Here is an 18,934-nt window from a genome sequence, read left to right on the forward strand (position 1 = left end):
AATGAGAGAAAAAACATCTTATTAACACCAGAAGTTTTGTCCAGCTGCCTTCTTTTCAAGCCCTCAAAGCCAAACACAGAGCTAAAACCATGTAAATAGTGGAATCTGGAATCCATGTAAATGAAATGACAGAAACATGAAAACTACAAGTAATTATATATTTAATTTTAACACCTTGATTTTTTTTATTTTACATTTAAATTGAAAATTTTAATTTGCAAAAGCACCACTATTGCTTCTATTTCTATTGCTTTCCAGTAATTGCTTTGTTTAACATACAATGTGGCGACGCTATGCAATATTTTATTGTGCCACGTTATAGTAATGACCATCTATAGACCTTCAAGGAATGGACCTAGATTTAGGGAATACATGAAAACAAAGAAGAAGGGCCTTTAAACAGGCTCCCTTTCTGCTCTGTGCACACTTTGGCAATGTAGTGTTCCTCAAAACAAAAAAACCCCTCATTATTACAGAATCCAATCACTTCCTTTCCTTCAAGTACTCACTGAGACTGCGGCAGATGTTGATGTAGAAGTCTATGCTGTCTTCGCCGTCGTCCACTAGATAGCCATCTTTCAGTTTTATCAGAGGACTGAGGTCATGCTTCCTCCCATCAGAGTCAAACACGTAGCAGGGCACCTGGGCAAAGAAGAGCTGGATTAACTCTACAATACAGATGTATTCGTGCACCACTTTATGCTGCATTCACAAAAAAGCCCCCCCTCAACAGTTTTACTATTGTGTTACCACAAACTTTGCACGTGTGTTTATAGCTATCTGATAATACACAACTTAGTAACTGTGATCATGGATATATCATACTCTTTGGTTTATTTTGTTGCTTTTAACATTTTCCTGAACAAATTTATTTCACACATTTTTTCAAATGTTTCCACATTAACAGGATCACTGTCACAACATGTGACCCATTTTCTGCACAGATAAACGCTGTAAACATCTTCGCAGTGATGGAATATGGTTATACAGCTTTCCATTTCCTCTTCAGCTCATTGTGTTTAATCACAGTGAAGATTTCATTCCTTCTTTCTTCTAAATGTAAAAGTCTGTTGAATGAGTCAGCGACCCCATCAGATGCTCCACCGCACCTCTTTATGTGGCTTGAATTTGTCTTTCTTGCAGGCAGCGTAGGTCTTCCACTCAAAGTAATGCACGCACTGAGACACGGTCACAAACTCTGGAGTCCCCTGCAGAACAAAGACAGGAACATGAGTAAGAAAGGTAGTTTCATGTTGACACAGGTGATGAATGCATGCTAAAGTATACGGCACATCATCGTCCATGACATCAAAGATTTAAGCATTTAAGATGCTGAATGTGTCATTGTTTCCATTATCACAGAGAAATACAGAGTATTAACCTTTGTTGTAGTTATATTGTGGGGAGGAACTTCTAAGTAAGTGTTGAGCCTCAAACAAACACAACCACAGCCTGCTGCTGCTTCTGGATTTGCTGATGGTTCAGTGCTTCATTCAGAGTTTCTCAAAAACTCTTTGACAGCAGCATTGTTTTTTAAATTCCAGGTATTCTCCACATTTTAGCTGCTGTTTTACAGAGTCAAAAACAACAACATTTTCTCCCATTAATCCCTTTTACTTTACTGTCATAATTGTGTATTCTAATATTACAAATGCTTAAAATTTCAAATGACGACATAAAAGATCAGTGCATGTACAAATAATGCCAGCCTATAGCTATGTGACATGAGAGCAGATATTCTTAATAGGGCCACCTTAGGCGAGCTGATACCCCCACACAGGCACTGTTTGGTTGGTTCGAAGAAAGGTAAAGAGTTAAAATTGTTGGAGACAATGGATGAATTAACGGGTGTGAACTAAGTATTGGATAAACCAGGATTATTTTGAGCTGTGAATCGTGCAGTGCTACTCTAGCAGTCCTTTTTAGTGGACTGAAAGGACATCTCTGAATGCTTCACAAGACGTCACTCCATTTCACTGATCCTCAAGCCAATGCTGAACATTGCAACCTTAACCTTTATTAAACAGGTAATCCCATTGAGACTCAGCTTCTCATTTACAGGAGAGACCTGTTCAGACAGCAATAAATAACAATAAAAAAAAAGTAGTAAAAAAAGAGGTAAAATTAAAAACTTAAAAACTTAAAGACATATATATTGGGCATATGACAGTAAAGGGAAACAGGAACATAATTTGTTTGCTAGAAAATTCCAAAAGTGATTAATAATAAACACATCAAGGATTAACTTCTAGCCCAATAACCTTTATTTATTTTCCTAAATGTACTGATAAAAATAGAGATAGAGGATTTAACTATAACATCTATAACATTACCATTTAGACCGGACTTAAAAAGGAGGGGTAAACTACAACAACAAAGTAAATATAGGAATAACGTTAAAGCGCTCGGTTTTTTAAAACTCTTTTGCAACATGTCTGAAACAAGGCACAGTTCTGTTAAGATAACGTCTACTATAATCTGCATTTTGCTGTCATCACTTCTTTTCAGCATTTAGTGATTTGCCCTAAAAATTGTGGAAGCCACTTTTATTTCTCCCCGTCGTACACTCTGAAACAGAAAACTCCTCTTTGTTTCTCGACAGGAAATGATACTTCAACCCACCACTCACCCACCCCATCAAAACCACAGATACACACAACGCAGCGAGCAGGATCACGCTATGAGGTATCAGTCATTATTCTACATCATTTCCAGTCACAGATTCACTGACAAGCAGCGACAGGAATCCAACAATCATCATCTTAGAGTTCCAAATGTTTGTTTCACTTTCAATCAATTAACTTAGTGTTTTAGTTTTTTGTCTTTTGCACATTTCTCCACACAGACACAAATACCTGATGAAACAGAGCGCCATTTAACTTCCTGTGTTGAAAAACAGGATGTTTAATACTTTGTATCCAAAAGACATCGAAAGTGTCAGCAAAAACACGCAATAAACCTGACCTTCTGTGCATCTTAATTTTAGAATAAATAAGGTAATTAACCTCAAATTCATTTGTGGATTGTACTTGTCTTCCTGTTATAAACTTAACATATTTCTAAAGTCTGTTTGAATAGGTGAGCTGCACTGTTTGTAAAATACAGATAATCTTCCAAAACATTTTTCCCTCTCTCTGTGTCAACTGACAAAATCTGCCTTTAGGAACAATTACGTAAAATCAAATATCACAATATCACAAATGTCCTACCTCCTCTAATGGATTACCCATCATTTGTGCAATCACTCTGCACAGCAGCAACCTTTGGGGGCTAAATAATGATGTCAATGTCAAGTGCTAACTCCACAGACTCCCCTGCTGAAAGCCCTTGAACATATGAGCTGAAAATGACATGTGTAAAACCTGATTCAAATACAGAGTCTGGACAGATCATTTCCACTTGCCACCTTCCTATGCATCACACAGCTATTAAAGATTAATGTTATGTTTTACTAATGATGTTTGGATTAAAAGAGCAACAACAGAATGCCAACACACAATGTCTTTTGATCCATCCATCCATGTATTTAGCTTACTTGTATGTTATTTCCATGCACTAATCAGCATTGTGTATGGAAGTGTATGGATAAACTCTGCACACCAAGCTAGTGTTATAGCTAAAACTTAACACTCAACTTGTCCAAATATGGTGAATTCTCTCTCCTAAAAAAGGAGCATGTGCCAAGGTGGCAGTGTGATTAGCAATGCATGGTTGCATGTAGCTTTCCTTACACAGGGAGCTCTGCTTTCTCCCTTCATCGTTCATAAAGGTTAAAAAGAGAGCGAGAGATGAAAAAAGAAAAGGTGTCCATAAAGATGAAGCCAAGGCTTCAAAATAGTAGTTCACATGCTAATTGGTGGACACCATGATTCATGCTGCAAGTAAGATTTATTATTCAGAACCTGTTTACTATGCCATGCTTCCATTCTGACCCATGTATATAACACACAATGTGACTAAACTATGTCAAAAGTTTACATCTAATGTTACTGCAGCACATCAGTGGCTGAACGATTGCAGAGACTGCTGCTGCACAACACGTCAGCACACACCAGGTGTTAGTGGACAAAGGAAATTCATGTAGAACATCGAACAGTTAGTTTGATATTTTCTGTGCATTCCCATTAACGCAGCTATTGAACAACAGGTAATCATCCATCTAAGAATATTTGGTATATTCTTCTGATTGTCAGTCTTACCATGGTTTTCCCACACTGGAAGCTGATGCTGGTCTGAATCTTGTTGTTGCTTCCAGGACAAGTTTGCGTGCTGTTGAAATCCAGCACAGTGTCAGAGAGCTTCTGCAGCGAAAGGTCACCTGTACATTTGGCAAAGACAAAGAAAACAGTCATTACAAAATAATAACATGCATGTAAAGAGTTAAATGACTGAAAATCATTAAACCCTAAATTACATAATATAACAACAGGTCAGAGAAACCTTGAAGTGGTGATTCATTTTAACATCAGAAATGGTAGCTTTCCTTTAGATCAATGTAAATTCATTTAACTTGATGTGGACAGATCACATAGATCACTGAGCTTGCCAGCACGAAAACATTTATCTAATAAAGGTATGACAAAGATCGTTCAGTTGGTACAACAAACATACATACACAGGCTCTCGTTCTCAGACCATTCATCCCAAACAGTCACTGAGACAGTTTGGCAGAATAATGTTGTTGCCCTCCAACATCCACTGACCCAGCAGGTCAATGTAAACTCTGCATCGCATTTCCAAATCACCAGACGGCTCTGTACCTTAACATTTTGACCCTGGTGTCTGTACACTGTCATTAATCATTTCAAAGCACTACAAAACAGAAAACTGGCAGCAGTGGGAAGTCTTGTGCATGTTAAGAATTTGACTTGATTTAAGACTCAGCCTGTTAAATAAACTCACCGCAAGTCAGGCAGACGAAAAGCTAAGATAATAAAATGTTACAAGCTGAAAAATGCTGTGTAGCTTCAAAAAACAAATCTGGATCAAACATCCAAAGACCTCAGTGATGAGCTGTGTGTGTTTAATTGATCATTTGAGTTTAGGGCAATCAATCTAATTTTGAAAATTTAGCAACACTTGTAGCTTCCATCGATTACTAAAATAAAACAATCAAGATATAATGCTTATTGATCCTCATTTTTGCCTTCCGGGACTTCGGTTTCCTTTACTTCCTCTGGTTTAATTAGTTGTTTTACACTTTTTTATTGGTTTAGTTTAGCTGGTTTACAGGTTTTCATTAGATGCGACATATTAAAGCGTGATCTCTGAACGCTCTGATAAGACTACTATCACGAGAACACAATAAAGGAGTGTAACTAAACAACCATGTGACCTACTAACACTGACAGCTACTGCAGGTCTTCAAACTACTGAACTTGGCTGAAACACGGCTCACGTCCCTGCCTGTAATATTCAGTTACAGTGGTTATCTGTTGTTCTTTAGCAGCTGGCACAACATAGATAAGAAGCAATGAAATTCAGTATGCAGCATGTATGGATTTAACAGAAATGTATCTACATAATTTGATTAGATGAGCTCAGATGCTGCTTAGAAGCTGGCTGTAAGAAAATTAATGTTCACATATTTTGAAAAGCAACAAAATTAGCAATGCTTTCTCCTTGTAGTTTACTGTAATAAACAGATTTATTTATTTTTATTATTATTTGTCCACGGTCTACCTCTCTGCAAAGTATCAGGAAATTTCTCTTGGCAGTCTTTTAGATGACATTGAACACACAGAAGCTGAAAGCCTTGCAAACACAATAGTAAAAGACAGTGAAACCCTAGGATCAGCCTAAGAGCTACTTTCCTCTTATAGAGTGGAGGAAGCGTTCATTGCTCCAAAGATTTTGACTTCAGGAAGTACAGGAGACGAGAATGTCAAAGTGTGTGAGAGAACAGTGCGTGGTTTCTGAGCACAGTCACTAGACAGCATGGATAAAGGCTCGAGCAGGCAGTAAACAGCACAAGAGAGAAGGAGGGGGAGAGGAAGCCTGAGTCATGTCTGTGTTAGTCAGCGTGAATGCCTGATGATGTGTTCCCGGGTCATGTGATAAATCAGCTGATGTGACTGAACTTCAGCTCAGCTGATCAGCACTTCATGTTGTCCATGCTTGTCTTTTTTCACTTTACACGTGGGCGCTTCCTCATAAGAAAAATAACTAAAGCTTAATGAAGACAATCTAATGAAATAAGCTGGAAATGCAGGCCACAGATGCACTCAGGAGTCAGACGAGCAGTACCATACACCACTTTGTCACCAGAGGAAGGTCATGACCTCAAGCTGCAGGATAAGTTGTTGTTGTGGGACTGAAATAAATCTGTCTGGCAGCCAGACAAAAAACAAAGGCAGGGATATAACTGAGGTTGAGAAAAATCCTCAAACAATCACCGCGAGCTTATGTCATCATATCAGCGACAGTGGCTATAAAGATGCGATTTATTAAATAAATATCTCTTTAAATATTTCAGTGAAAAGAACTGGTTTTAAATACCATGTGTTAATTAACCCTTTATTAAAGGTGCAAATGCAACACAAACGTGTCTGTTAATGAACGATGATGGAAGCAGCACATTGGTCACCTGGTCCAAACAAACCCTTTTATTAGTGGTTTCTAAACAGTTGGGCATTCCTCCTCCCAGACGGCCCAATGCTTTGGGCTGTTTGCACTCACAGGGAGAGAAAAAAAAATGTGGAGCACAACCAAAGCTGAATGAATCTGATTGATGTGGGAACAATAAAGAAGAAAGAGAGCATTCACGCCTGTTTGCAAGATTCATTGAGATGGCATAAACAGCAGTTTATGCCATCTCAATCCTCTCATCAATTAGAGGATTTTTAAGAAGGAAAGAAGTGACACTCGTCAAACATGAAGTGAGGATATTAAGACAAAACACATCTTGTCTGAGATTTACTTTCACATATCTGCTGAGTTACAGCCTGCGGCAGCAGCTCCCGTTGCTTTTTTTTATAACTTTACTTCCTGATGAAGTTAAAACTAATTGCTTATTGTTTTTTATACAAAGGTGAAATGGAAATCCTTTGTTTTGTAAGTCATATAAAAGTTGAGTATTAGGAGTATGCTTATGCTAATTTTTTCCTCATGTTCTTGGCAATGGAGTCTCTTTACTATTCCCCGAAGAGCTACTCAGCCAATGACGGGGTTTCGATGCTAGACAAGTTTCAGTGATCATCATGGGGAATATGAGGCATCTCTCAGGGTGCTTATTAAGCCTTAAACAGCACCGTGAGTCCAGTTTGATGCATTTTGTTGAGCATTGCAAAGAGGCAATGCTACACTCATACAGTGTAACGAAACATGGCTTCGGGGCTTCTCCGGTGGACTGGGACATTAATCTGAGCGGTAAGAAGGAATGTGGCAAGACTGCACTAGCTGTGATTGAAACGTGGTGCCATCCTGGATATGTTACTGCAAAGAAACATTTGTGGCCTGAATACTGAAGATGAAGAAATGCATCCATGTGACTCGCTGAGGGAATTTGTCATTGCTGCTGCTGCTGTTTGAATCAACACACCGTTTGGATTCCTCTGTCAGCTGATGCAAGGCTCATCCCAACAACTGTGGCTGTGTGAATGGATGAGGATAATAAATGGGTCCAGATGGTCCTCAACACCACTTAATGACCATACAACTGAACACTCTCTCCAAAATCTTAGTCGCAGATACAGGAAATCGTTACCACCTCAGCCTGTAATATTTACATTCATTTTAGATTCAAGCTTTTGTATCATATTCGATTTTGAGATCTTCACTTTTTCTACAACTTCACAATTTTTAAGATAAATTGTCTCATCTCACATCATCGTTATCATCTTGAATCAAAATAGCTGATGTGTTGGGCCAGAAAACAGAAAACAAATTCAACTCCTTGAGCTTGACTTTGGAATCAATTCTAAGGAGTACCAAACCATTTTCCCCCTCTCAACAGAAGGACAGAATGAATACTTCTTGGACTGTAAAAGGAACAATAGACTTGTTCTGTAAACAGGAAAAAAAAAAGTAACGGAGTGGAGTAGAACAGAAAAGCAAAGCAGACCAGAGCATAACACAGACAATGGTCGACAAGGTCTGTGATGAATTCTAGTGGCTCATGATTTACTCTGGTGAAGTGTTTTATTTTGGCCAAGAACTACTCTAAACAAACATATTTAGTTCATTATCAAGTAATAGAAAAAAAGAAAGTCAAATTCTGGCATTTTAAAAGACTAAAAACATTTTTAGCTAAAAAGAGGTGTTGTTCTGCTAAATGTCTACTTTATGAGATCTAATAGTTCTCATAACACTTCTTTTTGTTTTGATTTATCACCTTACAAGTTCTGAGAGCCCAACGTCACTTTTTAAATGGTTAGAAGAACCAACAAAGAACCACATTTAAAAGACCTGACAGGCACTTTTGGTTAATAAAGCCATCAATCATCAGATTGATTCCAAAGTAATTCTTATTTGACTAGTTTATAGATTTGATGTCTTCATTTGATTACACCAGTTCTATTTAACTTAATTAATTTTGCAGGTCCTGAGACAAAGCGTTTTCTTTGTTTCCAAAAACAAACCATGACAGAAAAAGTTGGAGAGCCACTCGCTCGGCTGAATTGCAAAAAGACGATGGACCCCTCAAACAATTTGGGGGACGATGAATAAAGACACTGAGACACAAGAGGCCTTTAAAGACAGATGCTGTTTGTGGATGTTGCTGACACACAGCATCGGCAGCATCAGCAGACCGATCAGCACAGAGACGGGATCTCTGATGAAGCTCTGAAAGACAATTAGCACTGTAACCCCTGCTGTCAGCAACAACACTGAAATTTTCCAGAAGAAAAACAGTACTAATGTTCTCACTTGTCATCCTACGAAACAGGAAAGTGCAATCATATATGCACCTTCTAAACCAAATAAGGTCTCTCTTCCAAAAGTATTAAAAATTTATACTCAAAATTATGTAATTATGAGCCTTTTTTCTTTTTTAATACTTTGACACGATCAACAGAAAAGTAATTATTATACGTGATTTGAATATATTCAAACACAATACTGCACATTTTAAAGAGCATTTATAAACCGTTTTGTGACATCTTGTAGGGAAAAAATGAAATGAAAATGAAAAATGAAAATGAATGAAATGAAATGAAAAAAAAATGATTGAAAGGAAAATCCAAAGTATATTCAAGCATGTTGTGATTTCATTTTGGGGGGGGGTTGTGGTCTTCAAAAACTAAAAATAAATCTGAAATTAACTTTCTCCATCAGTGCTCCTGCGACAATAGAGGCAACACCATGCAGAATACGCTGTAGCTGCCCGTTTATGCATTAATTTATTCGCTTCACAGCGTGATGAACTATTGCATTTTCAGTTTATGGAAGTTAAATGTCACAGATGAGCAAACGGCACTATGTGAAAGGAGGGTTTCATTCTGGCATTTTAATATGTAAACAGTATTTAACCTTTGGCGTTGCTCTGTTTGATAGCATCCTCTCGTGTCCCTCTTATCTAATTTTTTTAAACAGACTCATATATTCTTACAAAGTGCAGGCTTTGACTGTACTGCAGATGGATCATGAGACATTATTAGCAATAAGTAGACTTTCATAACTACTTTTAACATTCAAGTTTAATTAACATGAAATGTTGACATTTAAAATTGAAGCAGAATGAAAAAAGTAATAATTATAATAATTTCTCCACTTTCAAGTATTTTTTGTTCCTGAACTTTTCTTACATCTTTCATTAGCAGTGAAATGGCACAGTGCTGAGGCTAGAAGTAAAGTGATGGAAACCATTAAATCTTTAGAGGATCGAAGGGAATCAGTGAAGTTTCTGTAACGATTGTTTAGTGACTAAATGTTTAGGTAGGCCACAGCAAGTTTTCAGACTTTGAAATGAGCCACTGCAGTCTCACATTTGGGAACAGCTGGCATCAACATTACAATGACACCGACAATAAATAATAATAAATCATAAGCACATTAACAGGCTACCTACAGTGGGGCAAAAAAGTATTTAGTCAGCCACCGATTGTGCAAGTTCCCCCACTTAAAATGATGACAGAGGTCAGTAATTTGCACCAGAGGTACACTTCAACTGTGAGAGACAGAATGTGAAAAAAAAAAATCCATGAATTCACATGGTAGGATTTGTAAAGAATTTATTCGTAAATCAGGGTGGAAAATAAGTATTTGGTCACCTCAAACAAGGAAAATCTCTGGCTCTCACAGACCTGTAACGTCTTCTGTAAGAAGCTTTTCTGTCCCCCACTCGTTACCTGTATGAATGGCACCTGTTTGAACTCATCATCTGTATAAAAGACACCTGTCCACAGCCTCAAACAGTCAGACTCCAAACTCCGCCATGGCCAAGACCAAAGAGCTTTCGAAGGACACCAGGAAAAGTATTGTAGACCTGCACCAGACTGGGAAGAGTGAATCTACAATAGGCAAGCAGCTTGGTGTGAAAAAATCAACTGTGGGAGCAATCATCAGAAAATGGAAGACATACAAGACCACTGATAATCTCCCTCCATCTGGGGCTCCACGCAAGATCTCATCCCGTGGGGTCAAAATGATCATGAGAACGGTGAGCAAAGATCCCAGAACCACACGGGGGGACCTGGTGAATGACCTGCAGAGAGCTGGGACCAAAGTAAGAAAGGTCACCATCAGTAACACACTACAACGGCAGGGAATCAAATCCCGCAGTGCCAGACGTGTTCCGCTGCTGAAGCCAGTGCATGTCCAGGCCCGTCTGAAGTTTGCCAGAGAGCACATGGATGATACAGCAGAGGATTGGGAGAATGTCATGTGGTCAGATGAAACCAAAGTAGAACTTTTTGGTATAAACTCAACTCGTCGTGTTTGGAGGAAGAAGAATACTGAGTTGCATCCCAAGAACACCATACCTACTGTGAAGCATGGGGGTGGAAACATCATGCTATGGGGCTGTTTTTCTGCCAAGGGGACAGGACGACTGATCCGTAGGGATGGGTATCGAAAACCGGTTCTTGTTGAGAACCGGTTCCCACTGTTTCAATTCCTTGGAATCGTTTGCCACTTTTAAAAACGATTCCCTTATCGATTCCAGTCGCCCCGAATGACGTCATCACGTTGAGTAGCGTCTTTTACCCAGTAGGAAACACGGCGCCTGAGCGGCGCAAACGCTCAAAAGTTTGGTTACACTTTATGAGAAAGGATGACAACAGGGCAACGTGCAATACTTGCAAAGTAGAGATTTCATCAAAGGGAGGAAACACTACGAATATGCAAAAGCATTTGCTCAAAAAACACGCGATTGCTTTCAACGAATGTCGTGTTTTTGATCCGCTCCGGACTAGCGAAGCTCAACCCAGCAGCAGCGGTAGCGTTTCCACGTCCTCTCCCGTTAATACTGCAGGTAACTAATCAATTAGCATTGCATATTATGTTAGCGCGATTTACCTTATTACAAAACCTGCTATTACTGTGCGTTGCATTTAGATAACCATGATGAGAGAGACAGAGTCTGGCTGGCTCAGATGCTGGCAGTTCTCGCTGCAGTCTACCGGTAGCGTATCCTTTCAGGCCAGGATAGACGAATGTCACCCAGCAGTGTCTAAGTTTGTGGTCAAAGGCTTGCACCCATTTGCCACAGCAGATGCCCCCGATTTCACTTTGGTAAGTGAATGTGTTTAATTGTAGGCAGGACATTACTGGATATTCTTGTGTAATTGCTACAGAATAATTTATGTTAAACTTTGTTATTGCTACAGGAGAATATTAATTTTATTATTTTACATATACATTTTTTTTCCTGGGGACCCTGTGACACCCCATTGAAGAGCCGTAGGCTGTGGATCTCTTAAGATCTCACTGTTGGGTTTGTAAGGCCATGTTACTCCTAAATTTCTATCTTGTTCAAAGAGAAGATATAAAACAAAGTTCTAAGCTAATCGACTTTAGTGTTCTCCTTTTTAAAAAAAAAGAATCGATAAGAGAATCGATAAGGAATCGAATCGTTAAACAGAATCGAAAATGGAATCGGAATCGTTAAAATCTTATCAATACCCATCCCTACTGATCCGTGTTAAGGACAGAATGAATGGGGCCATGTATCGTGAGATTTTGAGCCAAAACCTCCTTCCATCAGTGAGAACTCTGAAGATGAAACGAGGCTGGGTCTTCCAACATGACAATGATCCAAAACACACCGCCCGGGCAACAAAGGAGTGGCTCCGTAAGAAGCATTTGAAAGTCCTGGAGTGGCCTAGCCAGTCTCCAGACCTCAACCCCATAGAAAATCTGTGGCGGGAGTTGAAAGTCCGTGTTGCTCGGCGACAGCCCCAAAACATCACTGCTCTCGAGAAGATCTGCATGGAGGAATGGGCCAAAATACCAGCTACTGTGTGTGCAAACCTGGTAAAGACCTATAGTAAACGTTTGACCTCTGTTATTGCCAACAAAGGTTATGTTACAAAGTATTGAGTTGTATTTTTGTCATTGACCAAATACTTATTTTCCACCCTGATTTACAAATAAATTCTTTACAAATCCTACCATGTGGATTCATGGATTTTTTTTTTCACATTCTGTCTCTCACAGTTGAAGTGTACCTCTGGTGCAAATTACTGACCTCTGTCATCATTTTAGGTGGGGGAACTTGCACAATCGGTGGCTGACTAAATACTTTTTTGCCCCACTGTATATAGGCAAGCTGTAGTTAGCAAATAATTTGTATGAGGAAAAGTTTTTTAAATAAGTACATAAATAAAACACTTTCCTTCCCTCTGACTTTTCACAATTTTGACCCTGTAAAGACATGTTATATTAGGATTCTAGACCAAAAAAAACAAAACAAAGATCAGTTCTACAGAAGACACACTTTTCTCTACAAAACATTTGCCTTTTAGCAGGACTTCAAGGTTCAAGACAAAGTCCAGTTTCATGCGTCATTCAGACACAAAATGAAGAGTGCACATATTACCAAATTGTGCGTAAAATATAATATTTAGCATCCACAGGATGTACACGTTTTCAACACATCCCCATTAACGATCTGTAAAGCACTCTGCCGTGTGACTGTCATGAGACACAGCTAACAGCATGCTTGCAAACAGACCAAAATGATTGTAAGATAAAATCCTTTTTACAGCAATAAGATGCTTGAATGTGCACAGGACACCAACTAATGAGGATTTTCAGTCAGCAGTAACCTGTTTGTTTTTCCATACAAGCCTAAAGCTAACGCCTAAAACTCAACTCTCAAATTAGCAGGAATTAGATTAACTCATTTCCTTTAACTCTTAGCCAAACACACACACGCGCGCTATCACTGGCCACACAATAAACATCGCTCTCAGAACAGCGAAAGTTACTTAACGTAGCGTCTTGCTGTAGTACTATCATGGAAATTGCACTGTATTCACGCTGAAGACAACATACTGAGTTTCTATATTACTAGCACTATACTACTATAATGAGCCATCTGGATGCTGCCATGCCTGGCTGATTTGTGATTCAAGACGCTGTCCTACTGACATCAATTCAGTGCTGTTTATATAGAGCCAAATAATAAGATCAGTCATCCCAGGGCACTTTACACTATTGTTGAAAGGATCCCAAATAAAACCAGACCAGTGGTGGGCGGATGTCTGTCTCAGTAGGTTGTAGTGAGAACAGTCTGACTCAAGAAGTAGACTGTTTGTGTTAGCTTTCTACTACATGAAGCATCTTCCACCCTTTTTGCTGTTGAGAGTTTTCAAAATCCTTTGGACAAAAACCTCAAAGCCAACAGCCATCAAGCTGTATACCCAACCTAACGGCACTAAAAAGCATCTTTACGGTCTATCCGTATATATAGGGAATAACTTCTCCATTTGGATCTTCTTAAAGCTTTAAAGCCATGGCTGCTGTGGCTGACAGGTGTCCTGATACATGCACGTAGGTCTCATCTTCTCTACTTTAAATTAGTTAACTGCATCGCTCCAGCACATTTGTGCTTCTAGGGGCATTTCTGGAGCATATCTTAATGTATGGTAGAGGTCATCCATTTTTTTGATGAGCAACATATGCAGGATTATGCATTTCAGGCTTTAAATCAGCATCTCTCATCCACTTTCAATGGGGATGACATCGTGCATCACCCAAACTGAATTGTGAATTTGTTGTTTTGCTTAGTTTGCAGTGTTTGGCATGAAAAACTTTTCAAGTGCCAGCTAATCAGCTAAAGTCATGAAAATAACCCGAGAGAGTGAGATGACTGCCTGTCCATTCAACAAGAAAATCAAAGAGAAGTTGATCGCTGTGGTTAGTCTGCTGTGTATGTAGAAAGTTAGTAACACGAAGCCAGCCTGCTATGATGATTGTGTTTTGTATGGATACTAATACTGGATCTCAGGCTTAAGATGATAGTGACAGGTTTAAAAAACAAAACAAAACACTGAACTGAGCATTTTACCCCCTGCACCAGAATCATGATTTGTGCAGAACAGTCATTCTTCAGCATGATGGGACAGCAAGAGGAGGAACAGCTAACAAACAGTGGGCAGGTTGGTGGGCACTATAACCCACATAAAGAACAAGGCAGACAGAAAACTCACCAACAGACTGCTCTTTGTTGGTTGTGAGGTTTCGTAAACACATGGCAGTGTCAGCTCCACAGCTGGTTGGTGGTGAAGAGTCACAGAGCTTTAGTGTATATCTCACTTTATTATCTTGATCTATTGCCTCCCATTTATATCTGCAAGACAAGGAATAGAAGACAATAAGCAAATAGATACCCAGGAAATGAGCTTGTTGGCCCCGACCCCACAAAATTACAGTCTGGGACAACAAATGACTATCATTTCCACTGCTACTATAAAGATAAGTCATTGTTTTGGGCTGTAAATTTTTTTGAAAATTGTTAAAATAGTTACAATGAACAAATGGGAAATGAATCTTTAAAAATTTATACTGTGACTCGTGTTCTTTTACTTATTTCTCCTATAAAATAAATCACACTCATCTGTATAGCAAAAACACACTGACATATAAATGACAGTTTAAAATATCTAGTGGTTCACAGAAGTACAGCATTTATGTAAAAATTACGGTTCGTGCTTTGCAAATGTACGTTTTTCAGCTTTTTCCATCACGCAACCTTTGAGGAAATTTGAAGCTTTGACTTCTGATTTGACAAAACAAGAAATACAAACGTGCCTTCGAGTTTTAAATGATCTTCTTCTAAATTTACCACTTCAATCCTTGGCAGAAAATAACTGATGCCTTTCTCTAAATACCTAAAACTTAAATTTAAGGCATTCTTTTCTTTAACAAACAAATGTAACAATAACAATAAACAAAATGGACTAATCTGAGTTAAGTGAGATTAAACCAACTGGGATTAAAAACAGAGATAAGAAAGGAGGAGGTCATAAAATAATTTTTAAAAGCCCCATGCTTCCATTTCAGTGAGTGTGGAAAACACATGTGCAAGTCTTACACACACACACGGTTTCACTTCTGATTTTTAACTAATATTGAAGTAATCTTTTTATGACACAGAAGTGAGGACAGTATTTAATGGTTGTATACTAAAAATTCCAACAGTTCAGAAATGCTCTTGTCATTTTCACTTTTATTAAAATATGAATTGATCATTAGCATCATTATTTCCCCCCTGTTGGGTATAACGTGATATGGTATTGTGTGATATTATGTTTTTCCTAATAAAACAGGTGCTGTAAAACCTAAAAAATACACAAATACACCGTGTTCTCTGAACGTAAGGAGTAATCCCACACATCAATACGGATATTGACCTAAACCAGACTGTAAAGGAACAGACGAGGAACAGAAACTAAGGGAGAAGTTAACTGTAAGCCATGTGTGTTTCTAACCAAGGTCCTCGGAAGCTGCCAAATCGAGGTAATATTAACCCAGGCTGAACCTAAGCGTTGAGTCACCGGGTTATCATTTGCGCTTTATTGCTGAGTCAATATTTGAACAGCAGCTACTGAGACAACGCTCCACTAAAGAAGGACAACGCTGACTTTATTTTAACTCCCATATTTATGTTGTTATTCTCTTCCGGTGCGTTTATTTATATAAATACGCCGCTGCTCTGTGAGAAAAACGCAATGTTGTTAAGGTTTAACATTCCCCAATTAAGCACGGCAGTTTTGTGCACGTTTCGGCATTTATAGCTAAGCTTCACTTATTTCCTCGATGAACAAGAAAAACTAACTAGCATCGACGGTATGTGAGTTTCAGGGGTAGTCTGATTCAGCTGTACTGGTTTGCTAGCTGAATCAAACTTATTTAGGCTGTTTGCTAAATAAGAAATAAAACTACCTATGACTGGAAATAAGCATTAGTAGACATATTTCTCAATTCAGTTTATTTAGACGATGTGTGTACACGAGAGGACAACGGCTGGACCTTTAACGCTGTTAATCTGTCAGCAGCTGCAGTGTTTGTACCCCCAGAAGGTGTGTATGTGTGTGTTGTTACCTGCAGAGGTCCTGGTACCACGGGCTGTTGTTCTCCGTCGTTCCGGACCGAACCAACAAACAGCCTAGAAAGGCCGCGAACCACAGAGCCAGCTTCAGAGGCTCGAAGCGAGAACATTTATACCCAAACATGATGGTTACTGTACCGGGTAACGTCTGTGGAGCCTAACTAAGACGACATGATACAGCAGAGTGTCTCTGCTCCTCACCAAATCAGTAGGAAGTGACTTCATCACATGACAGGACATCACATGACTCGCATGATGTTGACTGAAGGGGCGTTCGCTGTCTGTGAGAAAAATCTGACATCTGAAAACGCGTGAAAAAGTGTAAAGTGTCAAGTGTGACGTAAGTAATAGCCAGGGGTAATAAAACAATTTTGCCTACTTCTTCACAACAGGTGGCCACAGAAGGAATTTGTGTCTCCTCCCGGATATCTGCTGCTTGTTAGGTAAACATGCAAGCCAATACACAAGCGAACCATTAGGAAAGGTTACAAATGAAAAAAAAAAAACAAAAAAAAAACCACACACCAAACAAATCAAACAAACCAACAAACAATAGAAACAAAAGCAATGTGTCAAACAGAAAAGGACAAACAAAATAACGAGAAAATGATCATACGTGAGGACATATAGCAAGAAAGTAATTGTAAATTTACATTTATGAATGTGGAAACTAGCAACAAGTAGCATTAACAGTAACAACAGTCACATCAACTCTTCTTCTTTCATTTTCATGATTTTTTGTGTTAAAGGGTAAGACATTATATGGATTTTTAAAAATTGTAATTTTTTTAAAGTGTTGAAATATTTTTATTGATGTCCAACAAATCCTAAAAATGACGTGTCTTACTGATGTTGTTTTATTGATATATTTTTTTAATCCCACATGCAATAAACCACTTTAAACTAAACATCACACATATTTTTTTAACCATTTGTTATTATTGTAACTGTTTTGCGCTGTGCTGAACCAGATTCTTTTCCAAGTCATCACTTCAAACTTCACAAACTCTAAACCGTAGTTAATTGCTAATATTTGCATTTGATGACTTGAGACGACTGTTGGGCTGTAGTTTTAGATAAACAAACTGTAATTGGGCTGAATTAGATTTAATCATTTTTTCAGTTAATCAAGAAAATACACAACAGAACAAATTTACAACACAGTGCTACTCACTAACAAAAAACCCATGTCACACAATCATGACTTGAGCTATTGTAACTGTCAAACGTATGTACCTATCAAACCTACTTATCACCCCAATGCATCACTATTGATTAAAAAATGAATTAACAACAAGAAAAGATTTTATCACTCTTGTGATTCTCCAAGTGACAGAATAAACAAGTTGAATTTTTCTAGTTACAAATACGTCACTGTATGTCCGACGTTACATGAATGCGACATTTCTCATGACACATAGCCAAGAGGTTGACTCGAAGTATTTAGCCCCTGAAGTTTGTCTTACAGGTCAATCCTGTTCTGAAGTCGCTTCATTGACTTCTAACCTTCCACTCGTGAAACATTGACAACATTTATTAGAGGATTCTACTGTGAGACATCCTTCAGTCTGATAGCGAACATAGCTGTGACTAAACTGCAGTTCAGGACCAAATTACATTAAATACAATTACATAAGCTTCTCTAGGTTTTCATTTTGCGCCATCTTGTGGTCATGCTCGAGCAACGAAACTGGGAAAGGTGTCAGACTTACTTGTTTACAAAGTAATAAACTTTCAGTTTATTACATTTAATCTGTTATTTGTTAGTTTAGTATACCAGGCTGTGGGTACTGCCTCTGTCAGTAATAAGGCTATAAAATTAGCAATAATTCAGGCCTGTGATTTGGATGAAATTAACAGTGAAGATATAATGAAATCCAAAAAATATTCACCTTTGCAAAAATATCCAGATTATATTTGTTTGCAAGCTGGTTCAGGTCCCTGTGTTTGACAACCTTGGTTCAGAGCCAGCTAAGCAATCTGAGGTATTTACTGCTGTTATTGTTACAGCAACCTAACCTAGGCACATCGTTGCATTATGGGAGGAAGTGGAGAGACGCCACACAAACATGAAATACTTTAGCCAGTGTATTCATACCCAGGACCTTCTTGCTGTGAGCCAACAGTGCTAACCACGCCACCACTGCTGCACAGCAGTCATTTATTTAAAAGTACTTTCTCTTCCAGTATTCATTAAAAAAAAATTAATTTAAGCAGTCATAGATCTCCAGAATATATATGAAGAAGAGTTGAAGAGCTATGAGGGTCCTTTAAAAGTAGTTCTTGTTTATTTGGATTTTATTGGACAGCAGATTTACAGGTGAGTCACAGGTCGACAAAAAGGTGAACACATATATTTTGCAACCACATTAGAGTCCCATGACCTCCACAAAGCAAGGGCATTAGAGAACAAATACATGATATGACACATTAAAAAAA

The 18,934-nt window shown here is 38.5% G+C and overlaps 1 protein-coding gene across 2 annotated transcripts in view; it reads right to left on the reverse strand.

Moving 5' to 3' along the window:
- Positions 1–16,717, reverse strand: part of igf2r (insulin-like growth factor 2 receptor) — a 45,972-nt gene extending 29,255 nt beyond the window's left edge. For both annotated transcript variants that reach the window (XM_082506680.1, XM_082506679.1), the window contains exons 1-5: positions 16,489–16,717; positions 14,595–14,734; positions 4,200–4,318; positions 1,110–1,208; positions 510–642 (exon numbers count right to left, since the gene is read on the reverse strand). In XM_082506680.1, coding sequence (XP_082362806.1) covers positions 510–642; positions 1,110–1,208; positions 4,200–4,318; positions 14,595–14,734; positions 16,489–16,619 — 622 coding nt within the window. In that variant the 5' untranslated portion in view covers positions 16,620–16,717. The remainder of the gene's footprint in view (positions 1–509; positions 643–1,109; positions 1,209–4,199; positions 4,319–14,594; positions 14,735–16,488) is intronic.
- Positions 16,718–18,934: the final 2,217 nt, after the last annotated feature.

Source organism: Aulonocara stuartgranti (genome assembly GCF_965226115.1).
Source record: "Aulonocara stuartgranti genome assembly, chromosome: 15".
In the NCBI taxonomy this organism is placed as follows: Eukaryota; Metazoa; Chordata; class Actinopteri; order Cichliformes; family Cichlidae; genus Aulonocara; species Aulonocara stuartgranti.